General features: G+C 38.2%; 1 protein-coding gene across 1 annotated transcript in view; it reads left to right on the top strand.

Moving 5' to 3' along the window:
• The window catches only part of RABGAP1L (RAB GTPase activating protein 1 like), a gene marked incomplete at its 5' end in the record, with an annotated part of 248,601 nt that overhangs the window by 143,136 nt on the left and 79,319 nt on the right, over window positions 1-26,146 (top strand). The window contains 4 exons of the mRNA XM_080623938.1: window positions 1,693-1,767; window positions 5,305-5,430; window positions 6,786-6,929; window positions 21,968-22,009. Coding sequence (XP_080480064.1) covers window positions 1,693-1,767; window positions 5,305-5,430; window positions 6,786-6,929; window positions 21,968-22,009 — 387 coding nt within the window. The remainder of the gene's footprint in view (window positions 1-1,692; window positions 1,768-5,304; window positions 5,431-6,785; window positions 6,930-21,967; window positions 22,010-26,146) is intronic.

Genomic DNA, 26,146 nt, shown 5'->3' with positions numbered 1-26,146 from the left:
AGGTCTCCCCAGATCCTTCTCTTCTCCAGAATGAGCAACCCCAACTCTCTCAGCTTGTCTCTATAGGAAGTGTGCTCCAGCTCTCTGAACATCTTCATGGCCCTCCTCTGCATGTGCTCCAACAGGTCCATATCCTTCACACTGAAGGCCCCAGAGCTGAACTGAGCTGTAATGGTTCTTTCAAATTTTTATTATTTCTTTTTCAATAATTTATGGGATTAGTCATCTTGTATTTCCTTGACTATCGAAACTGAGCAATGGATTTGGGATTATTTTCAATCAGATTCTCACTAATCCCATCTGATTCAAAAGAATGGTGAAGAATATAGACAAATGACAAAGACCTGTAAGCCATAGTTCAGTTTTCACAAAGCTACGAATGTATTAGGACATGTATGGATGACTTGTTTCAAGGAATACTTAGGTTATATTCTTTACAGAAATCTCATCTTTGGGAATCATTTCAGAATTCTATATGAATGTTTTATTTTTTTCACATCTAATTAAAACAGAAAGGTGGTTTAAATACTTCAAAAATATTCTGGCCTCTATTTCAAGATTTCTGGCAGAAATTATTTGCAAGTATGTTAATTCTGTTGGCTGGAAAGGAGTTGCATCTCTTTTAGAGTCACAATTCTTCTTCATTTTTGAAGAGGCAGCTTAGCCAGTTTTGTAATATCATACGATAGCCAGGTGGGTTTGGCTCCCCAGCATACCTGACATTGTTTATTCACAGTCTCTCTGTGCTTTCATTCAGTGAATTTGCAATCTTGATTTTATTCAAGACTTAAAAAAAGAATATAAGCACGGTGTTCCAGTACTTATCTGTAAACTGTCTTGGAGGTGCTGTGAGGGCAGAGTAGATTTTCTGATTCGTGTCGCTTGTTCTTCTCTATAACTCTGCCCGTGTCCTTTTGTTTTCCCTGGCTGTAACCCTAGTCCATTGCTTATTCTCTCAGGATGTCTCTCTCTCTGATGTCAGTCCTGCTGCTTATACTTATTCAGGTTTTCTCAAATACTTAACATCCTCTGACATCTCGTTCAAAACAGCACCCGTCTTCATGTCTCAGAAAAGGGGAAAGGAAAGGTTGGTTATTTTAGGTTTGTTTTTTTCTTTTTTTTCTTTTTTTTTTTTAAGAATTAAAAAAAAAAAAAATAATGTCAGTCATACCGTGGGAAAATGAATCTTGTTCCTTCTTCATCATAAAAAGGACATGGAAAACCAGTTTCTGTTGAAATTTTCAGGCTAGAGTAGTTCTTGGTGGTTATCTAACAACCTCAGGTCCTATACTTTCGTGATGTCTGAACTTGTTTTTCAAAAACCAAACAGGCACGCTTCCCACAACACTAACCTGGATTTTAGTTCGTATTTCTTAAATCATTAAAGCTGTATCATTACTCAACTCAGCAGAATTATCCTTGATTTAGGTGAAGGGAAATTGCATCCAACTCCTTTCTTGCTGTTAAAAATATAAACGTATTTACATATATGGCAGCTACGGAAGATTGAGGGTGACCTATAAGTGTTTCCTTAAATTCCCTGAAAGCTGAAGCAAAGCTGGTTACAGTTTCACTCCCTTTATTATTTTAGTCTGTATAGTATTACATATTCTGAATATTTCATTGATTATAACACATTTTGATAATGCCTGTGTGTATTTTAAATATATATTGACTTCTATTTTTTTCTAGGCATACTCTGTGTATGATGAAGACATTGGCTATTGCCAGGGACAGTCTTTCCTTGCAGCTGTGCTTCTACTTCATGTGAGTTAATTGCAAAATGAAAGCTTTGATATTTGAAACCAAAGGAACTTTGAAATAGGTAGTACTGTAACGCGCTATTTGACAGATATTGACTGTTGTTTATTTGTCTGTGTTAATTTTCCTCTTGTAGCTTTTTGGCAAGTAGTGACTAATGGCTTCTATCTTGATGAATGTAGATTTCCTTTATCTAGGATAAATCCATTAAATTGTCAAGTACTTCTGTGTCAAAACCTGAAACTGATCTGTTACATATTAATATTTTAATCTAGTTGTCACATAGGTGAACTCACTTTGTGTTTATGGGGAATTTAACTTCAGGAGATATTTTCAGAGTTGCTAACCAGAGCAAGCAGTCTCATTAATTTTCAATGACAGCTTTCTTCTAGGTACATTTTGTAATACCTTCTGAATGAAAGCTGAGTTTTAACCTTGATATTTTAACCTGTAACCAAAAACTGTACAAACTTTGATCTGTTGCTTGCTACATACACATGTGCGTGTATGTATAGAGATAGATAAATACACAATTTTTATATTTACAAAACGCTTTAACTTTGATGTAACAGTGGAAAGGCAGCAGATTCAAGCAGTGTGTATCAGGCTTACTCTTACTCAGGCTCTTACCTGCTTTTTCTGTCAGGCTTTAATTAATAAATTATTATTCATGGTTCAAATAAATTTCAGATTATGGTTTTGAGCCAGCTGTTGCCTTCCTAAGGCACTGAGAACTCAAATTCAGATTAATTTAAATTATAATTCCTAGTGAGATGTATGACTGCTTGAAGACTGAGGGAGCACGATGCACAGTGGCAATGTTACAGAGAAGCTTTAGATTCTTTAAGGGTAAACCTGAATTAGTCACATTATTACAATTCCAGCTAGACTGCAGACTAGTTTATCAGTTATTTTGCAATTAACTTTTTACCCAAAGAAGCATTTTTAAGTTCCACTGGAAGAATAAGCCGTTTTCAATTCCAATGTAGTTTAGATACGAGTGGGTGTCACATTCTTAACATTTGACTAATACTTCAGCTGCTTTCAGTTGTATTCTGTCATTGTTATAGAGAATCACCTCTGTTTCTAGTGTTTCTGGAGTTAGAAAAGATTGCCCTGTACACTTAAAAGTGTAAATGACAATTACACTCCTTTTAATATGCCCTTTATAACATTTGCTTTTATAATAGGACATTAAACTGAAATAATCAGAGAAAGGGGGGAAGGGGAGCAGTCTCAATGAGCACATGTAAGTTGGGAGCTTCCCAGGATGTCCTCAAACTCTTGCTTTTCTCAAATTCTCCAACCAGTGTGTATGCTGTGAATGCTTGCAAAGCTCTCTAACTCTTCTATCTTTGCATGGCTGTCTAGACTCCTTCCTTTCCCCTTTTTTCTGGGACAGTTTATCCTTTCTCTTTGGTGTAGTTATCTTTCAGGGATGGTTGGGTAGCCTGAACCTCCCTCCTGGATTTTTGTGATTTTGCTGCTTTGATGAAATTCCAGTCCAAGGTCAGTAGGTAACTTCTAATCACAAGGGGACAGTGTTGCCAACTCTAATTATTTTTCTGTAAGTCTCACAGCATTTGACTTCTTTTTTTCCCTAGTTGTCTAATTTTTGGAGTCATTGCAAAAAGTCAGTCTGATCTAGTTCAGGATGTCCCTAGTCATGGCATGAGTGTTGGTCTAGATGACCTTTGAAGGTCCCTTCCACCCCGAACTATTCTGTGATTGCAGTGTGAAAAGCTAAAATTAAATTTAAAAAAAAGGTAAATTTCTGGCTTTTATGAATCCAAAGAAAACACAATAAGAGGCAAATATCTAAATGTTACAAATCAGAATGGAAATGCCCAAAATAATGTGTTTTGCTTAAATAAAATAAGAAATTAAAACCTGAGTTACGATTTTGAATTCTTGGGTTTGGTAATATTGGAGAATCTCTATCACTGAGAGTGAGGACTCAGTGGCCTCTGCCTGTAAATGATTTTAGCCTAGTACTAACCTCTGTTCCTATTCCCTTTCCCTGTCTTGGGGAAGGAACAGTTATCAATGCACGTGTGTCTAATTGAGCATGCAAGGTAGATGTGCTTGTGCATGAGCAACTGTCATTTTATTAGAAATAATAGTTACTTTGCTAAAAACCCTGAAATTTGCATTTATCTTATTGTTAGAGTAGATTCAACCTTTTTGGTCAGGATAAAACCATTTCTTCTTTTTGCTTTGTCTGCAGCTTTTATCTGCTGTCAGTGGGGAACATTTCATGCAGCTAAAATTATAATAAAGAGCTTTGAGATTCCTAAACGCTTGTCCTAGGCAAACCTAGTCTGGATGGGTAGCTGGCAGCTGATCTGGCACTTCTTTATGCTAACTAGTTACTTCCATTTATGATGTCTGCAAGTGAAAATGTGAAAGTGTTTGCCCATAGCCTTGGAGACAGGTCATAATCATAGGCTGAACATAATAGATGAAACCCTGGAGGTAAATATCAAGAGACTAAAATTCTCTTTGAAGGAAATGCTGAGCTTTTATCTGTTGCTGATATTTTATAAGGGGTTGGCAAAAGGCTGAGTGAGTGAATATACGAAAAGGTCTAGAGTTGTCATTCCTTATACTCAGTGATTGTTTTCATTTGTTACTATCTGGTGCCTGCAAAAGAAAGGTTGTTTTTAATGTAATTGAAAACCTGATCTGGGGTCTGCAGTGACTCTGCTTGTGCCCTATTATTGTGTTACCTGAAGGCATGGGGGGGAAGTGGGGACATTTTAAGTGGAGATTTCATAACACAAGGCTTCCTACAAATTCAGTGTTCAGTAGGCTTAAGCCAACAAATGTAACTTTAAAGTGGCTCACATAGCTTGTCTTTTAGAACCACCTTCTAAAACTCTGTTGGATGGTAAAGTTCATTCAAAATCAAATAGAGATTAAGGAGATAAGGCTTCTGAAAAAGTCACAATGTTAATAGATGGGATCAGCCCTCCTGAGTTCACAAGTAGGTTCTGAAGCCAAAATATGTAATTTCTCTATTCATTCTGGGAAACTTGATGTCCTGGGGTTCGGTTGAAAGTAGATAAGCATTTTTCTCTCTGAGGGTTGGTGCTGAATTTTTCCCTTTAACCAAGTCTCAGTGGAAATCACTATCTTGAGTTCTTTTTATTTTGTTTCTTTCTTTTTCTCTTTTTTTTTTAATTTTTTTTTTTTTTTGCGTTGTTCTGTTGCTGAGAGTTGTGTACTTGTTCTCGTATCTATTTGGCATAAAGAATACCAATGGCAGTTGTGCTGTTGCAGGGATGTATACATACATAAACCTATGATATGCTCCCACATTTTCTTAAGAGAAGGTGTTGCAGAGCCAGACCAAGGTCAAGGAGAACAGTCCCCCTGAGATTTTGATTGTTTAATTCTACGTTGAGTGCTTTGCTGAAAATTATAATATATCCCTGGTTCTGAATTCATGCTGAGTAAGGTATTAAAATGTGTGCATTTGTGTAAGGCATTTCCAGCCTCAGCTTAGTTTTTAAAACGATGTTTGTGTATTTTTCCAAACAGATGCCGGAGGAGCAGGCGTTCTGTGTATTTGTGAAAATAATGTATGACTATGGCTTGAGGGACCTCTACAGAAATAACTTTGAAGATCTTCATTGCAAATTTTTCCAGCTGGAGAAGTTAATGCAGGTGGGACCTGGGTAACAAATTCTTCTAATTTTAGAAATGGAGATACTGGCATGGAGAAGACATTAATGCTTTGCTTACATAAGCTACTAGACAATGAAACCCCTCTCCTTCTAGAGGTAGGGTAGAACCAAAGGAGGGAAGTTTAATAACTGGATCCAAACTTTGTGAGTCAGATTTATTTCTGATTTGTTTTGTCTTTCATATACCAATCTTGCTGCCAATCTTTGTATCCAAGCAGAACAGGTATCTGTTTCTATCTCCTCTCTGTTTTCTAACTCTCTTCCTAAATCATGATATTGATTGTTCTGTTAAGGCCAGAGTATCTTTTGGACTGCCATCTGCCAGTATCCTACTTTCTGTAAATTATGTCAATGGTTCAGAGGTCAGGCAAATCAGGACATCCTGATGCTTACGAAATACAAATCAAATGTAGGTAATTTTGTAGGTTTTTACTGTGTCTTCAGTACATTGTTCTTTTTTCAGAAGGAATTATTTCATAGAGCAATTTAATGTAAATAAATGGCTGCAAGTTTTCCACATTGTTATTCTGACAAGTTACTAACAGTTCATTAAGCTTTGACCTGCACTTCTGTTAGCATTGTGTAAGCTAGCTACTGAAGTCAGTTATCATAGATGCCATATATGCTTCTGTGAGAGATAGTAAAACCAAACAAAACAGACCACCACGAATTTAATGATTTTTTTTTTTTTTCACATGTCAAATTGTGTGTATTCCTACTTGATGGAGTAGAATTATGCACTAATTAATTTGTTACTTTGGCGTATAGTCCTCTCCATATTTACATATATCAACAAAGTTTTTTACTTTGTTAACAGAATATGAATGTATTACCCATTTACAGTAGGTTTAACAGTATTTATTTTGTGTTGCTTATATATGGCCCTAGTTAGAGAAATTGTCTGATGGAGTTGTGTGCTTTGTTACTTTCAAGCTCTGCAATGTGATCTCCTTGTGCTAGGACCCATTGGTTTTTATAGCAGAAGCATTTATAGAGAGACACAGCGAAGGAATAACTTAAAAAATATGCCCTATGTATGATATAGATTTCACAACTGCCTTTTGACTGTTGAAAAAAATTGTAATTTCTCAACATAATCTCAGTATATTATTTGATACCATGATAGGATCCACAGTGAATATCTTACTAAAAAAATCCTGTAACCGCAGGCACTGAAATTTATGAAGAAACACATTTTCATTGCTCAAAAGGAACCAGGATTTCACTTTGTTGTATTTTTCAGTGTTCAGCAAGCTGGTACTTACTGGCAGTGTAGATGAAGAACACAGATTAATGAGTAATACTGAAGGTTTTATTTTTTTGCCTTTACTCTAGGAGCAGTTACCAGACTTGTATGGCCATTTCTCAGACCTCAATTTGGAAGCTCATATGTATGCATCCCAGTGGTTCCTCACTCTTTTTACTGCCAAGTTTCCACTCTGCATGGTCTTCCACATCATTGACTTACTACTTTGTGAGGTAAAACCACCTTGAATCAGAAAGCCCTTCCTCCATTCAACAAATGCTGCTTCTTTTTTTGTTTTGTTGAAGCAATTTGCTGTTTAATTTCAAAACGTGTGTGACTGAATTATGTAGAAACCATGGTTATATCGATGAAATGATGTTTAGTGAAATGCTGGTTTGGTTTTAAAATTAGAATTCTGGATTGCCTCATTCTTTGCTAAGGGTTCTAATCAAGAATATCTGATGCACTCATCTGTTCTTAATTTAATTTGTTAAATAATTTATTCAAAGTTAGGAATTCTGTTTTCTGCAAGACACCTAGTAGTAAAAGCTTAGCAGGCGTTTAGAGGGAAAGCTTTTCAGATTGTGTGATTCAGAGTGCCCAAAGACAGTAAGAGTATTTCATCTTGCTTTGATGGTCTGATATTAAACAAATAGTAAGAAGCACCAAACAGCACAATTGAATGGCGCTCTTCCCTTTTGTTATTTTGCCCTACTATTCCAACTAAGAAACACATTACTTCGATACAAAATGGTGTATTTCTGTATAGTAGCTGTATCTGGACTTCCTTGAAAAAAATAGGCCAATTAGGTTGATAGTCTGGAATGCTTATTTTGTAATATACTAGTACTTCCTTTTGTTACTAGGAAATCAGGGCATCCATGGAATTAAACCTGGTTTTGAACGTGCCTCTGATTTCCTCCTCTTGATTTAGATGGGTCACAAACATAAAAAAAAAAAAAGAAATAACTAAAAGAATTGAGAATTTTAAATGCAAAGGGCTTCATGAGTATGAAGCACTGTTGATGCTAGTTCATTTTAATTTTTATTATGAAGTGTTTTACTTGTGGATTTTTAGGTTTGCTGCATATGCCTTAATAGCATTAATTGTTAAACAGGTGTTGTCCACCACTCATAACTCAGTAATTTTTTCCTGAAGAGTATTGATTCTTCTGCATATTGGTGCTCAGTTATCAAAAAGAGGTAATACCACCAGGGATCCAAGTGAGCATGAAAGGAAGTAGTAATGTTGAAATGATCCCACATTTCCATATAAATATGTGAGTTCTATTTCTTACACAATGTCTTGATTATTTTAAGTAAGCTAACAGGCAGAAAGGCTAGTTTTCTGCTCTTTGTCCTCTTGTTTGATCATGCAGTAGTAGATTAACACAATCCGTTGATCACTTGTGAACTGTTAGTGTTAATTTTCAGAATGGGCTTCTGGTGTGGATTTGATAATTCTTTTTCAGCTCAGTTTATTACTTCATTCTGGTCTTGATGTAGAGCTGCATTCAGAAATGACCATTTTAAGAGATCGTTTGTAAAGAAGTACAGAACATTGTTTCATAATTGTGATTATTATGATAGCAGCATAGTTACATCCTGTCTAAAGCTTCTGCACTTTTTATTGTATTAGGCTTGATGATGGAATAAGCTGAAGAAGTCTTTATGTCATGGTTAGTATAGATTTAATTTTTAGAATGAAAAAAAAAGAAACAACATTTAAATCATTTGAATTCATCTCACATCTGGCAATGTTTATCTTGGCGTGTCTGAAGGAATTACTCTGGGAAAGAAGGTGAAAGAATTCAAGGAGAAAGTGAGAGAGCGCAGCACTAGAGCCTGCTAAAGGAAAGGAAACTTGTTAGAATTTGTGGAGGATAGTCACATGAAACTAAGGAAGCCTCTTTTACAACAGCTAAAAATAAACCAGAAATGGTAAGAAAATTGATTTCAAGTGAGAAGATACATACAGACATCTTGAGAAACAGTGGGGCAATGTGTAGACAACATACTGAGGCAACAGTGTAGACTATCAGAAAGCTGCTCCTAAGATCCAGGAGTCAACCAGTCTAAAGGAACAGGCACTTCTGAGAATTTGTGGGAGGAGCGTAGACTAAAATCTTTTTAAAATAAAAAAACTAGTTGGGTCTCATAGCAGGAAAATAAAATCTGAAGGCATATGGCCATAGACTGAATAAGAAAGAAATGATCCTTAATGGAGGACTGAAATCATATTGTAAAGCTGTCTGTCTAGTCAGCCTCCAGAAGGAGTAATGGAGCAGTCAAAAAATAATTTTTGTCTGCATTAAATTGTTCTTCACTTTATCTCTGAACAAGCAGTGTGCCTGGAATTCCAGAAACTGGAAGGAGAAAAAGGAGTTGCAGCTGCTCACAGTGGAACATATTCTTCTGGGAAAAAAAAAACCAACCCTCAAAAAGCCTTTGAAGTGACCTCTCTTATGTTTTTAAAACAAACTTCCAGCCTTCTCATTAATTTGTCATAGATACAGATGAATTTCAAATAGCCTTCAACTTCCTTCCAGACTGTGCTTTTTCCACATCCCTGTCCTGTCTGTTGACAAAATGTTTACATCCTATATAACTCCTTTATGAAAGAAAAATATTAGGGAAAAACCCCAAGTTTAAAACCATTGCTGAATGGGTGCTGCCAACAATTCATTCCAAGGGAGCTTCTCTGGTCCCTGTGAAAATATTTTAATTATGGCTAAACAATTTTTTGTGAAGCAAGAGGTTTTGTATTGGCTGCTCTTTTAGGTTTTGACGGCAGCTGGAAGAGTGAAATCTTACATACAGATCCCGTAACCATCTATCCAGAGAGGAAGAATACCTGTTGGAAATCTTATACTTTCACAGCTTACCAGGGAGGCATGTTTTCTTGCACAGTGGAAGAGTAGCACAAGATGGAGTGTGGACCTCCTGGACAGGAGCATGTCCAATGAAAAAGTAGCTAAATTTATGACAAGAATTAACTTCTATGGAGAAGTTTTTTAAATCTGTAAAAGTGAGTGCCATTACAGTCAGGGTTTTTTCATCATTCTCACATAATGACTCTAGAAGGAATAATTTTATTTCATTTCATACAGATTTGGGACTTCCCATAGCCCCTCTGTGATAAGAGTTCTTTTATCTATCAGCAGTTCTCATCTAGAAATGAAATACTTTGGAATTCTTTGTCTTTCCTATGACAGAAACTTGAAGAAAATTTTGGGCTTGCAGGCAGATACTCCATGGTGCCTGTAATAAAAACACAAACCTGTTCATCCAGTTGAAAATTTTCATGTGATTACAGCAGACTGCTTGGCTTTGAGCCTGGCTATAGAGATAAATTTTAACATGTCAGCATTAGCTGAAGATCTTTCTGCAATGTTCCTTTTAGCTGCCTGTTTCAGCCACTTCATTTGTCTCTTCACCCTTTGTTATGTGTTTGCATTGAAGAATGACTTTGTCGATCAAATTCAGAGTTGTATTTTGACTTGTCAGTCGTATCATTCAATATGACGTTATGTTATTGAACACTTTGTGAGCCTGTTCTGTTTTGCTGTCTCTTTTTGTTCCATTTGAAATCATTTATTTAAAGTCATGCTCAGAAACAGAGACTCATCTAGGTAAAGCTCATGTCACTTAGAGCTGTACCCAGTGCAACAATTGCATCTGGTTATGTTATAGAATATCAAAGAGTTGACAATTTATTTAATTCTGCATTTTAAAATGTTCAATTTAAAATTAAAATGTCTGTTTTAAAAGCACTAAATAAGTGACCTTAGGCATTTAGAAGAGGAAAAAACAAACAAGTTGGCAGACAATTTGCAAGCATTTTTGATTTTCCTTTTTTTTTCTGCTTAAAAAATGCTAAACAGTTGTTATATATATGTTGTTACATATACAGTACTGCAAAACTAAAGGAGGTTCAGAACTCCATTATTATCCTAGCATTTTGAGGCACTGTTGGTAACTTCCATTTTAAGTTGATCTGGCTGTTTTTGTGTGCAGTTCTTGCGAATGCAAAATAGAGTCATAGAACCATAGAATAGTTAGGGTTGGAAAGGACCTTAAGATCATCTAGTTCCAACCCCCCTGCCATGGGCAGGGACACCTCACACTAAACCATGTCACCCAAGGCTCTGTCTAACCTGGCCTTAAACACCACCAGGGATGGAACATTCACAACCTCCCTGGGCAACCCATTCCAGTGCCTCACCACCCTCACAGTAAAGAATTTCTTCCTAATATCCAATCTAAACTTCCCCTGTTTAAGTTTGAACCCATTACCCGTTGTCCTATCACTACAATCGCTAATGAATAGTCCCTCCTCAGCATCCTTATAGGCACCCTAGATGCTTAAGGATTGTGCTTCTCTCCTTTTAAGGAGTATATAAAACCCCCTACTACATGCTGCCTTTTCTGGGCTGGTAAAGTTATTTGTATATTTGGTTTAGTGTCAGTAACTACGTAGTCTTGTTACAAAAATTACTAGTCTGACTACCAAGCTGCCATTCTGTGATCAGGACTGAATACAAAGGAGTGCAACTGATTGTCAGTTTTGCATATAAAATAGTTGCATGTTTTCCAACATAGCTAATATCAGAGTGAAACTACCTTTCACAGGACCACACAGAAGCACAGTGGAAGAATTAGTAATTGAAAGCTAGATATCATCATTCTTTGGCCTTTATTTATCAACTGTTGCTTCCAGAACTTTGTGTAAAATAACTTTTATCATCAGTTTTGTGAAACTATCTGTGATAATGAAGACTGATGGGAGCTTTTAAAAACCTTTTAAAATGTGAATGACTTGATGCTAGTAAATGAGCATCTATTGATAGTAAAAATGTGTCACCATGTTGTGTAGATGTGGTTCCTGGGAACACTGCTTCATAATGAAATAATGAAAATCTTGGAAGAATTATAACTATTGGTGCTGAATATTTGATTTCTGTCTTATGTGTGTCTCACTGAATGGATGTGCCAGGAAACACTACGCCGTATGGTATCACTCAGACGATAAGACATGTCGTCTCTCTGTCTTAGTACTCACTGAGTAGTAGATACTATAATAGCTTGCTATTTTTTATCTGTCACTGTCAGATACTTCTGTGATGCCTTCAACAAAGTTGAGAAGGAACAGATTAACAATTTATTAAACCTCCAAACAAGCCCACTTCCTCTATAAATCTGTGCTCAGATGAAATGTGACTTAAATAAAAGATTGGGTACAGTTGTTTATCTTCTGTAGATCTATAGGGGAAGAAAAATTGAACTTTTTGGAGTTACGTGTTCACACGTTTTCTACATTTGTTAACCCCTCCAGTTATGACTGTTTTAGTAAATCTTACAAAACAGCAGACTGGGCTTGCTAGAAATAATATCTCTTTTGGAAACAGCATGTTAAAAGCTAGGCTTAATTTCTAAGTAGGTATAGATCTGTGCTGAGTATGCCTGTATTATTTCAGTACTCTTTTCAAAAGTAATATTTTACATGCAAGTTGGAAATGGCAGGGGGGGATCTGTGTTTTCCTTCTTATGAATATGGGATATCAGACTTTGGCATTTAAACTGCGTCTTTTCCCCTGTCCATTGCTCTTTGCATTATGCATGCTACAGCTAAGTCTCCTTTCTGAAGTCTTTATCAGCTGCTGCTGTTTCATGTAAAGAGACTGGACAGGATTTCTTTCTGAGACTGCTATAACTAGCTTTTAATTAGTTTACTAAGATTCAGTTGTCTGTCAGACTCAAGATGGAAGACTAGAATTTGAACATACATGTCCAGTGGTAATGCTAGTTGGCTACATTCAACCATCTGTTGACATGTCAGCTATTATAATATTTTTTGTTGCAAAACCAGGTTTTCTGCCCCTGGGTGTTTTGCTTGTGTGCATTTAGATGAGTTATTTTAAATCTATGCTGAAAGTAATTTTAGCATAATTTATCTGATGACTACAGCTATATTCCACTGTGGGAGTTTTTCAGTAGTAGAACAGAAATTAAAGGAAAAAGAAAGAAAAGAGGATGTAGTGTTTGATTGTGTTTGATGCATGAGGAACTTTTTTAAGCTTTTGTGTATGATTCAAACATTCAAATTAGAATGATAAAGAATTTTAAGTTCTTTTCAAAGTGAAGGTCATAAGAAGTGTTAGATGTTTGGAGATTAAATTTCAGTCGACAGCAGAAATATTGGAGCTATGTAATACCGTGTTCTGTATCGCCATAGGACAGGGAACACAAACCATTCTATTTACTTCCAAAGCTACACAGAATTTTTAATAATTCAAACTTAGACTGAGAAGAGTATTCTAATAGACTATATCTAAGAGGTTCTTTGTGAGCCACAAGGTTTAACGTAACCATTTACACTATGTTGTCCAGGTCTTCCTGTGCGCATCCGTAATTTATGTATTTTCCACTCATAGCTGCAGCTTGTTTATCCCAAAATAACAAGGCTGGTGATAAATGCTCAGCATGAGCAAAATAAAAACAGTCTCACAGCAATCTGCAATTCAAGATAATTTATGTGAACAGAAGGTACCTTTTTGGTGATGTTGATAAATATTGTGGTCGTAAAATGTTGAGGCTGCTTCCATTTCAGAAAATGTTCTAAGATACAGGTAAAAAGTTACCAAAGATGAGGAACCTATTTGAATGACCTAAATTTGTGCCTTGGACACTAATGCCATGTTCACAGCATGTCTCTGAATTATTTTCACCGTTGCTACTGAAATATTTTAGCCACTTACTAGTTGATGTTCACTTGGTTGATTTTTCTAGGAATACAGTAAATTTCCATAATGCTTATTTAACACCAGTGCCATCTGCTGTATTTTGAATAGCAGCATATTCTAAGCAGTCTTGGCAGTCCTCAAAAATTGCTTCAGAAACAACTGAAGGTATGTATCACAAATGGGAGTATGATATTCCATGAACAAATCCAGCTAATTTATGGACTGTTTTTAAAAAAGAGGATAGTGCAGTCTGCCTGTGCCAAAACACTTCCCATTAGTTCATGCTTGGAATCCGAGGCTGTACTGAATTTTCTAAGTACGTAAAATCAAAATGTGAACTTTGCATTCTAGTGATTGTTGGAAAGATAAAATGAATGTGAAGGTGTGGAGAGGCAAGGGCCAGGACTCTGTTGTGGCAGAGAAAGGGAGAAGACTAAAAATGAACCTTGGGAGGGAGATCAGACAGGGTGCAGGGAAGCAGGAATTGATGTAACACGGGCATGCATTTTTGTGTGTGTTGCGTGGCTACATGTAGAAGCGGAAGAGGCACGGCTCTCTGCCGAGACATGTTCTGAACCTTCATCTTGTGTCATATCAAGAAAATTGGGGTCTGGAAAATTCCTGCTCCTCTGAGCATGTCTTATAGTCATTCCCTGTTTCTATGTGAGAGCTGGAGGACCTGGCCTACCTACAGAGATACAAGGCCTCTTTTTCTGTCCTCTTATGTATGTGATAAAGCCCTTGATGCCTAATGTGGATTCAGGCCCCTTTCTTTGTCCCCATATTAATCGGGTTTGGAAAGAGGAAAAGGAATGTCTAAAATCTCTGTAATTCAAACCTCTGAAAACCAGAAACATAATGTTACTATATGGCTTGGTCAAACAATGGAGAAAGCGTACTGCCAGCCTGTAACCAGTTGCCTGTGAATTAAGAACATGCAGCTGTGGAAATACCTAATGTCAGTGAGTAATTTGATACGTGGAGATGACTTAAAATTCTGTGGCTGTAATTTTTTTGCTTTGAAAACAGTCACAGAAAGAAGCTGGAGAGAAGTGCTAATCTCATAGCACTCTCTACCTTCATTTAGCCATAGCAACCTCTCAGCAGCAAATTACATGTAAACCACCCAAACCATGTAAATATTGACCAGTACTCTTAAATCCCATTCATTTCTGTTAAAAGCAAGCAAGCAACCAAAATATAATGCAGAATCATACTAATAAAGGTTCATAGTTGCCTGGCAGTATTTTCTATGCCTTTTCATGCTGCAAAATATAGAAAAAGTGGCACAACGAATACCGAATCTATGGTGACATTTTTACCATCTCCCTGGTACTTGCTTATCTAATAATTCAGTCAACTGGTTGTAATTGGGTTTCTGTATTATTCACAGCATCATAGTCTCAAGATGGAGATTTCTGTATTTTCGTCTTTCTTGTCTTACAGCATTTCCTGTTGTGGGTTACTGTAGTAGGCAATGTATATGGAGTCACTGGAGGAAGGCAAGTCTAAGTCAACTATAGAATCATAGAATCATAGAATAGTTAGGGTTAGAAAGGACCTTAAGATCATCTAGTTCCAACCCCCTGCCATGGGCAGGGACACCTCACACTAAACCATGTCACCCAGGGCTCTGTCCAACCTAGCCTTGAACACCGCCTCATACATTAGCAGTAAGATCTCTGTGCAATTTGGTTTTGTTTTGTTTGTTTGTTGTGGGTTTTGTTTGTTTGTTTTTCTCTCTAACTGTTTAGTAAGCAAGATTTATCTGTTGCTTATACAAAGCTTGCCCTTGTATGTTGTACCTTATTTGAACAAGATTTAACCTTTCTTTTCCTTGGTTGTCTTGTCATTGAAATAGAATAAATGTACAAGCTATGCAAACTATATCTGAGTAAAAGATGTTAATTAAGATCCATATCCCTGCAGAGCATACTCCAAGCCTGTGCTACTTATGAAGAGAAACTTGAGCTTCAGACCATATATTTATGTTGTCAGCAAAATAATTACGTTTGTCACATTCCTGAAGTTTATTGTATGTTTCGAACATGTTAGAGTTGCCAAAAAGATGTTTTGCTGTGGAAGCAATCCAAAACATAAATAGAATTTTAATTCTCCTTTGGAGTTTGTAACCCCAATTACCCTCTCTAGCTCCTTTGAAAGTGTGCAACTGAACACATAATTATGAAACACTTTTGGATTACAAAACAATGTCAAATTAACTCCAGATGAATAGCTAAGTTCTCTATAAAAAAAAGGAGAAATTCAGTTATGAGAAAGCTGGAACAGGTTAAATGGTTTGCCTGATGGCTTGTCATGTGAGGCTTGAGTCTTGTCTGACCTTAGAAAGGTGCTCAGTTGACTTTCATATACATTCTTCTTAACTGATGCTTAATATTAGAGAATATTATATCAGTATATTCACTGATTCCTCCTACATGTCGTGCATATCTAGGAACAAGACCACAGATAAAAAGTTAATTTTCCATATTTTTAAAAGAGTTTCACTTCCTTTTGTTTGTGAAAGTGATGCAGAGAGTATTGTTGTGTAACCAGAGGAAGGTCTTTCGGTGGTCTGGGTTGGAGAGGAAGAGATGCTAGTATTTAGTATAGTCTACCTTCTCCCAAGGATTCTGTCATTGAAGAGGAGCTTTAAAAGAGGTGATAAAGTCTGAAGTCATTCTCTATGCATATGTTGTCCAGATATTTCATGATTAAATTGCTTGGCCTGACTCTTCTGTCGGCTCTGCACTTGGCTGTTGAGCTTTGCTAATAGCGTTAGTTTGCTGCCCTCTTAACTTCCTTTTTTTCCTGGTCTCTGAATAGATTTGCTGGATCAAATGGATGGATATGCCTCCTCCCTTCTAAATGAAGTCACAGGCATCCTTTCTGTCACAGAGATCTCATTCAATACAAACTGGATCCTACAAAATCAGATCTTGACTGTTCTTTGTTCCCAATCTTCAGGCCTTTTCAAAAATCATCTTGTTTCAGAGTGTAGAAGGACTCAAAGTCAGGAGTCCTCAAGGAGGTTTTAGAGGGAGTTAAGGAACTGAAAATCTCTTGTTAGAAGAGAGTTAACATAGTAAGATTTCCACTTATTTTAAGCCAGTCTTAATTTCAGTGCACATGCATTATTTCCAGTTGAAGTGTTCTGTTTTCACAGTCTCAGGAGATATATTTTCAATGTTTTTACAGTCTTTTGACATACAATTCAAATAAGGTGATGACTCTATGAAGTGCAGTCCTAATGAGTTAAATGGTGACCTACTGGATGGTGAGTGTTCATCCCAACAGTATCATCCCATCAGGTACAAAGGGTTATTCTGCAAATCTGTGTTCTTCCTTCTTAAGTGCTGTCTTGTGGAAATCTTTGTAAAGAAGAGAACGACCAGCAGGGTAGTCAGTAGGAGCCATAAAGAGGCTGTAAGATGTCACAAACTCTAACATTTTCCCTTTCCTGACTTTTATCTTACCATCTTGACTGCAGAAGAGTCAAGAGTTGTTTGCTTTGAGATGGGCTTATTCTTTCTCTGAAACTCCTGATCTCAATGAGATCTCTTAAAATGCTCTAGTCCTCTACACAAGCTTAGGGGGGGTTCTTAAATAACACCTGTAGAACAAAAAAAGATACTGTGGAGACCTCATAGCAGCCTTCCAGTATCTGAAAGGGGCCTACAAGGATGCTGGGGATGGACTATTCATCAGGGACTGTAGTGACAGGACAAGGGGTAATGGGTTCAGACTTAAACAGGGGAAGTTTAGATTGGATCTAAGGAAGAAATTCTTTACTGTGAGGGTGGTGAGGCACTGGAATGGGTTGCCCAGGGAGGTTATGAATGCTCCATCCTTGACGGCGTTCAAGGCCAGGTTGGATGAGGCCTTGGGTGGCATGGTTTAGTGTGGGGTGTCCCTGCCCATGGCAGTGAGGTTGGAACTAGATGATCTTAAGGTCCTTTCCAACCCTAACTATTCTATGATTCTGTGCTTAACTAGGCAGATAAGTTAACCTGTCATAGAAACTGCTAGCCTTCTGCAGAAGGCTAGTTAAAAGCTTCTTGGAGGAGGATATCCACATGCCTCATTTCTGGGATCTTTGCTTGTGGGCTTAATGTCTCTGAGCTGTGCAGGCTGTTCACTCCCCCCACGTTTGCTCATTAGCAGCAAAGCCGCTCAGGTTGAAAAGCAAGAGAACAGCTGCATAAATAGGGAAGCAGTACAATCTGATGATAAGCCTGTAGCCATTATTGTGCTTTTATATCAGTTCTTGTTTAGTAAGTGTATTTTTTTACTTTTGACTGTTGTATATATTAAAATACCCAAGTGTTTAGGTATTTATGAACAACTTTAACATTTGCAATTTAAAGAAAAAATATTGAGAGGTGCATGATATTAAACATTTATTTCAAAATGCCTAGTTAATCACATGACTTTTGGTTTTAAAAAATAATTATCCAAAGCTCATTTCATATGAGCTCCCTTCTCTTTACCTCTTGTGGATGATTTGTATGTACTTTCACGTTTCCATTATAAAATTGCTGGAGGGATACTGCTAGCAATGATTTATGTGTCTGGTGCACATTGGTATTTTCGGTCCTTCTTTTAAAATAGATGGAGAAGTTTAAGCTGAATCTTATAAATCAGCGTGTGGTACAGGAAGTAGGATTTTAAATAAGAGATTGTGGAAAAATGAGCTGAGCCTTCTTTTTCATAATCATCATCATTAAACTTGGCCATGTTAGAATGTTCTTGCATGCATTAGTTAAAAATAGCTCAGGTGTGTAGTACAGTCATTATAAAATGGGTTGCTAAAATGGTTGGGCAAGGCATTTGAAATTTAAAACATCTTGCTGTAAATGTCCAAGTGGAGACCAGTGACATGTGGTGTTCCTAAGGGGCTGTTGAACATCTTTGTTGGTGACGTGGACAGTGGGATTGAGTCTGCTGCCTCAGCAAGTTTGCTGACAACACCAAGCTGTGTGATGCGTTCAACGCACTGGAGGGAAGGGATGCCATCTAGAGAGACCCTGACATGCTTGAAAGGTGGGCCAGTGCCAACCGCATGAAGTTCAGCGAGGCCAAGAGCAAGGTCCTGCAGCTGGGTTGGGGCAGTCTCAGGTGCAAATACAGGCTGGGCAGAGAATAGATTGAGAGCAGCCCTGAGGAGAAGGACTTGGTGGTGTTGCTCAATGAAAAGCTCAACATGAGCTGGCTGTGCGTGCTTGCAGCCCAGAAAGCCAACCATATTCTGAGCTGCATCAAAAGGAGCATAACCAGCAGGTCGAGGGAGGGGATTCTGCCTCTCTACTCTGCTCTTGTGAAACTCCACCTGCAGTACTGCATTCAGCTCTGGGGCCCCCAGCACAGGAGGGACATGGACCTGCTTGAGCAAGTCCAGAGGAGGCCAATGAAGATGATGCTGGAGCAACTCTCCTATGGAGACAGCCTGAGAGAGTTGGGGTTGCTCAGCCTGGAGAAGAGAAGGCTCAAGGGATACTTTATCACAGTCTTCAAATACCTGAAGGGGCCTACAAGAAATCTGGAGAGGGACTTTTTACAAGGACATGTAGTCACAGGACAAGGGGAGAATGCCTTTAAGCTGACAGAAGGGAAATTTTGGTTAGGCATTAGGAGAAAATTCTTCGCTGGAGCAGGTTGCCCAGGGAAGTTGTGAGTGCTCCATCCCTGGAAGTGTTCAAGGCCTGATTGGATGGGGCTTTGAGCAAGCTGGTCTAGTGGAAGGTGTCTCTGCCCATGGCAGGGGAGTTGGAACTGGATGATCTCTAAGGTCCCTTTCAACTCAAACCGTTCTGTGATTCTATGAAATCCAAACATGAGTAGAAAGCCTACTCTAGATTGCCAAATGCCACTTCCAGTTACTCAGCTGTCAAGGTGTATATTAATCCCTCAAATCCAGCAAGTCCAAGCTGGTCAGCATGAAACTGCAGCAACTGATGCCGCACATCTAAAATATTGCCTTGATTTGGGGGTTACCTCTCATCCTGAGGAAAGATGAAGGTGCCGGTTGTTCTCTGTTGCCAGGAGTAGTGGAGTGCAGCTCAGGACTGTTGTATACAAAGATTTTAGTCCTTTAGGTGTTCTGATTTTCAAGTGCTTGTGAGATAAGTACTATGTAGTAAGTACTTATGTACTATGTACTATGAGATAAGTACTATGAGATAAGTACTATAGTTCTTATAGACTATAGTCTGTGAGCAATAGTCTGTGAGCTTATAAGTACAGATAGTCTGTGAGCTGCCGCTTGCCTAATGGGGCTAGGAGGGGAGCTGGGGATTCTCAAGGTAGGTGGAAACCTATTTCTGCTTCATTTCCTACCCATGTGAAGAGCGGTCATATAAGAAGAGTACCAAGAGAGATTTTGATTAGTTTGGATTCAGAAACTGTGAGTTTCAGGCAGATCAGAAAAAAAGTATTTAGAAAATAAATGAGCTGATTTAATTTATTGTGGGGGGGTGGTTTTGGTTTTCATTTTGGGTTGTTTGTTTATTTTTTTGTGTTGTTGATGTTTTGGGTTTTCTGGTTTGGTTTTGTTTGTGTTTTTGGGGAGGGGGATGTGGGGTTTTTGTTTGGGTGTTTTTTTTTTTTTTTGGTAGTGCCAGAAAATACACAGGAAGTAATCCAGCAATTAGCCATAATACTCCTACTCGTAAAATAACAGAATCTGATCAATCTGTTAAGAGGAAAAAACAGTGTTTGTGATGAGGCTTGTAGTTATGCCTCTGATTTATAGATTGCATGTTCATATCAAATCCTCTCTCTTAGGAAGTAAAAAGTTGTTATGGCACAACCATATGGAATGAGCTGTTGACTTCAGATTGATATTTGGAATAAAACAGAGTACTGTAAACTTACTTTACTGCTTTGGTGCTGTTTATCATGGCTGAAATACACAGCCAGGCATTTTTTTTCAGTCCTGCTACAATTGTGACCTCTAGTGGAAAAAAACAGTTTGTTATAATGATTATGCATCAAATGGCAAAGTAATTCACGCAGTGTTGTAATATTCATTATGTTGAATGTCATAGCATTTCCAAGACTCATTAATGGTAAATTCCCTTCAAGGCACTGTATTATATACATAAAAAAATACCAATTATTCCTGAAAATGCCTCTGAAAACTCTCTGCAGATTTATATAAAAGCTAATATTACAGAAATATGGTCTCATGCTTTCGGGAAGAGACTTGGAAAAATACTCCATTGCAGAACCAGAAATTCCTTGGAGGCCGTTGCCTTATAAAGAGTGCTGTTGTTATCCCACAACAATATGTATTGTAGTGACTTGAGTGCAAATCTGTTGAAGCGGTTTTAGATATCAGCTCTGAAAGACATTATAAGAAAAGATTTATCATACCATTAAACAAGCAGGCAAGAAGATTTGTAAAATATAATCTAGGAAAACAGTCTGAACACAAAGTACATAGTTCTTAGATGCTGTACATACATACAGCAAGTAAGAATTGTATATGGTATTTTTCATATTTGGACGAACAAAAAGGTATTTCTAATCTTAAATAATCAAGATATGTAGGCTGTAGACAGGAGAGTCTCTTCCATCAGCAGAAGCAATGTGTGTACTGTCGGCAAGGTTGTCACGTTGTGTCCTCTGGCTGAGCTGACCTTGGCTGGTTTTTCAAGCAGGACCCTAAGAGTAGTTTCAGTTAGGCTGCTCCAAAGGAGCCTCAATTGGGATGTGTGTTCACCTTCACCCTGCAAAAATCTCAAGGTCTTTATTGTCAAAATGAAAAGATTTTGCACAAAAGCAGAGGATAGGTATTTCTTATTTTTTTATACGATGTAAGTGAAAATGTAGCCTTTTTCACCCCTCTGTAGTCAGTGGAGTGCATTTTACTTTCTTAGATTTTTAAATAATTGGACATTGTCACTGTATTTTTCAGTGAATCAGTTTCTGCACACTTGTATTTCCAGGTTTTGCAAACCAGAAAGCAGCCATGTGATACAGACATCAGTTTGCTTACCTTTGAAATAGTTTTGACTTTTGGCTAATAGCAGCAAAAAAGTGTATTGTGTACTTGTGGAGTCTTTTTTTTTTTTTTATCTTCTATTTTGTTGTGGGCTTTTTTTTTCAGTTTGAGCATGAAAGATTGGACATGATTAGTTATAGCTAAGTTACTTGGCAAAATCTGATCAACTAGAATATTTATTGCATTTTCTTGATGCTCTTCTTGTTACAATATTCTTCACTGTTTATGAAAATCAACATTGACATGGACTGAAATGATGGAGGGATATCCTCTCACATTCATAGCACCTGACTAATTGAACAGTGAGATTCCAAAAGCACCAAAGAGCTGTCATCTACCCCAGCTGGGCGTCTGGGAGCTGTGCCTTGGGGCTTTAAAGATGAACTTTGAAGTGTAGCAGGGGAAAAGGAATTATTCTCTAAAGATCTGCAGCATTTAGATGTGATGCCACATGATGATGAGTAATAGGGAAGAGAGATTTGTATACTGGGACTGATTGAAGTATTGTTCTTCTTATTTTCAGGGTATGAACATAATCTTCCATGTAGCCTTGGCTCTCTTAAAGGTAAGTCATTGATTAGAAGGGTTATTTATTTATTTTATTAAACTGTATGGAAAATTTTCTTAACTTAAAGTGTCATGTCTAAGGAAACAATAATAGTGGAACTTCTGGAGGAGGGAACAGAAAAGAAATACCCATTTGGGTAGAGATGTCTTCAAAATTGTTCTTACGGTAGATCTGTTTTTTCAAACTTAATCATGTCATAAATTTCCTGGAACAAAGAATACAGTCTGAAGATTTAAGTGTCTCATGTAATTACTATTTAGAAAACAATTTTATTTTGTGGCTGGGCTCTTGCATATAAATCTTCAAGAAATGTAATTGAGTATTCTTTGATATCAAATGTATTTGTAATGTCAAAAGAGGAATGGAAGTATTTTATAATATGGAGAAATTCTGTCTTTGTCTTGGACACAGAATTTACCAAAACAAGTAAACCTGTAAGTAAAGCATTGGTCCTTTTGATGCCAGTGAGATAGCTGAAAGTTAACTTAGTTGACCTTTACAAGTTGGTTCTAGTTCGAATCCAGTCTGCATACAGGCTCATGGCATTTGAAATGCCACATTGAATTCAAATGATATTCCCATAGGCTAAAGCTCAGAGTAGAACAGCTTGTCACTCCTAACACAACAACTCCATAACATGGATATCGACTAATATAATTTTGCTGTTGCTAGTCTTCCTTAGTGAAATTAACTTAGTAATCTTCAGTGTCTTCCTTATCATAGAATACCAGCTTGGAAAGGGAACCTCAAGAATCATCTGGTCTAACCTTTCTTGAGGAAAAAAGCCCAGCAGACCCTGTCTGGCTGAATTGTAAAATTGTCCAGCATTGGGAAGTCCACCACTTCCTTGGGGAGATTATTCAATTGGCTGATTGTTCTCATTGTGAAAAAATATCCTCTTGTGTTCAATCAGAATCTCACCAGGAGTAACTTGTACCCATTACCCCTTGTCTTTTCCATGTGACCCCATGTAAAAAGGGAGGCTCCATCATCTTTGTAGCCACCGTTTAAATACTGGAATATGGTGATAAGGTCTCCCTGAGCCTTCTTTATTTGAGGCTAAACAACGCCAGTTCTCTCAGCCTTTCCTCATACAGCAGTCTTCCCAGTCCTTCGATCATCTTTGTGGCCATTCTCTGGACCGTCTCCAGCCTGTCCAAAATTTTTGTATAACGAGGATCCAAAGCGAACACAGTATTCCAGGTATGGCCTGACCAGTGCTGAGTAGAGTGGGATAATGACATATTCATCTCTGCTGGTGATGCCCTTGTTGGTACAACCCAGCATCCTGTTGGCTTTCTTTGTGTCAGCAGCACACTGTTCACTCATGTTCAGCTTGCTGTACATCAGGACCCCCAGGTGCCTTCCCATGGAGCTGCTCCCCAGTCAAGTAGATCCCAGCTTGCGCTGCACCCTTGGATTATGTTTTCCCAGGTGCAAGACCTTACACTTGTCCTTGTAACTTCATAAGGTTCTTGTTAGCCCACTCTTCAAGCCTATCCAGGTCATCCTGCGGAGTGGCTCTCCCTTCTGAAGTGTCCACGGTTTAGAGTTCGGTATCATCAGCAGACTTCATCAGGGTACACTTGATCCCATCATCCAGATCACACTGAACATCATTTGGCCCACTGTCCATCCCTGGGAGACCCCACTTGTGACAGATCACCAGTTTAAAAAGGAACTATTCACTACCAACCTCTGGCTGCAGCCGGTCAGCCAGTTTCCCACCCGCTGCATGGACCATTTGCCTAGACCGTAATGTGTCAGTTCCTCTAGGAAGAGGCTGTGGGGAATTTTATCAAAGGCCTTGAAGAAATCCAGGTAGACAATGCCCACCATTTGCCCCACTTCAACCAAGCAGGTTACCTTATCATAGAAGGTTTGTCAAGCACAATCTGCTCTTGGTGAATCCTTGCTGTCTTTTTCCAGTCGTGTGCTTCATTTGACTTGCAATAGCACCCAGGAGGATTTGTTCCATAGCTTTCTAGGGGTATGAAGTAAGAATGATGGGCCTGTAATTTTCTGGGTACTCCTTTAAGCCCTTCTTATAGATGTGATCACCCCTTATTATAGGGGTGATGTTACCCGCCTTCTAGTCTTCTGGGACATTCCCTCATCTCCACGCTTCTCAGAGATTATGGAAAGCGGCTTCACAGTGACATCAGCTAACTCTCTTAACACTCTCAGGTGGATAATGACAGGGCCCATAGATCTGTAGGGGTCAAGTTCCTGTAATTGTGCATGTACCAGCTCTTCCTTCACTGATGGTGGGTCTGTGTTTGTATGAGCCTGGATTCTTGTTCCCAAAGCCTGGGGCTTAACAGTGCTGGTATGGACAGAGGTGAAGAAAGTGGTGCGAACCTCTGCTTTTTCAGCATTGTTGGTGACTAATTCACCTCTCCTGCTTAAGAGCTAGCCAGTATTTTCCTTCTGCTTCTGCTTGTATAAATACCTGAAGAAATCTTTCTTGTATATTTTGACATCTCTGGCCAATTTCAGTTGGAGATGTACTTTTGCTTTTCTAACTATCTTTGCATGCCCTGGCAATGCCCTTGTAGTTCTCAACGGATATTTGTCCACTTTTCCATCTTTGATACGCTTCTCTTTTGGTTTTGAGCAGACTCAGAAGCTCCCATTTAAGCCACAAGGCCCTCTTCCTCTGCCTGGTTCCCTTACCTTTAAAGGGGATGACTGTTCATTTGCTTCCAGGAGAGTGTTCTTGGAAAACTCCAAACACTCATTAGCTCCTTTATCCTCCATAAAAGCTTCCCACAGAATCCCTCACAGTTGAGCTGTGAGCAAGCTGAAGTTTGTTCTTCTGAAATCTAAAACCTTTTTCTTAGTCCTAACTTTCAGCATTCTCTGCAGGATCCCAAACTCCACAATATTGTGATCACTGCAGCCAAGGCTATCACTGAGATACTACAAAGCAGGTTTTCTTGGTTTGTGAATAGCCAGTCCAGCAGTGTCTCATTCCTGGTTGGCACATCTAATATTTGCATGAGGAAACAGCCCTCTACATATTCCAGGAATCTGACTGATGACATGTGAGCTGCTGTGTTGTTCTGCCAACAAACATCTGGGTAGTTGAAGTGACCCATAAGAACCAGGTTCTGTTGACCCAAAGCTTGCTTAAGTGACCTGAATATTACTTCGTTGCCCTTACTGTCTTGGTTTGGAGGTCAGTAGCAGATGCCTGCTGCAAAATCCGTCTTGGAGACTACCCCTCTGATCTTCACCCAGAGGCAAGATGTATCATTTACCTAGAAAGGGCAAGCAGCTACTAGTTGAGTTATTCAGTGAAGAGTAATTCTCAGGGATTCAACTTCTGCGGCATGAAGTCCTACAGCAAAAGTGCTCAACACCAGGAAGATGTATATGCTGCTGCCCTGAGCAGAGCAATTGGAGATTTCCAAACATACATTTTCACTTGAGGTAGGGTCACGGTGGTATTGTACTGCAGTGTAGATAAGAGATAGTATGTAGCTTTATAGTAAGAAAAAGTCTAAAATAAATTGTGTTTTACACTGTTATAGTTAAATCTGTTAAATGGTGGTGTGACTTTCTACATGAGTGTATGTATTAAATGAAATTGCCTATAAACAGGGAATTTGTTTAATGTACATTTCCAAGGAAGTGCTCCTACACAAATCTAAATTTGTAAAAAGGAGGGGAGAGAAGCGTGTGCTTTTCTCTTCCTGTTTCATATTTTATTTGCAGCTATGGAGGCTTGTTAATTTTATTCTTTTCTCTATTTGTTTGTTTGGGGTTTTTTTCCTTATATTTTTTCTTTCTTTTTTTTTTTTTTATTTATTTTTTGTATTTTTTTTAAGGCCCATGTGGATAACGGGAAATCTAGTAGGCTATGGTATGATAGATAGTGAAGAAGTGAAAGCAAGCATACAAGCAGCACCCAACAGGTGTATTGCCATAGTAATAGGAATTGGTTCTGAAAAGAGGTAGAGATACCAGTTTATGGATCTTAAAAATGAAGCACTGAGCTGAAAATAGCTGGCAAGGTTTTTAGGAAACGAGAACTTAGCTCAGTTCAGTTATAAAGGATAGTTTTGAGACTACGGGTATACACCCAGTGGTCTGTTTTCCTTACATTTCCTGCTGCTGGTAGTGGGAGCA

The sequence above is a fragment of the Psittacula echo genome (genome assembly GCF_963264785.1).
Source record: "Psittacula echo genome assembly, chromosome: 7".
Lineage (NCBI taxonomy): Eukaryota > Metazoa > Chordata > Aves > Psittaciformes > Psittacidae > Psittacula > Psittacula echo.
The sequence above is the reverse complement of the archived record's forward strand: the minus strand, read 5'-3'. Positions and strand labels throughout refer to the sequence as shown.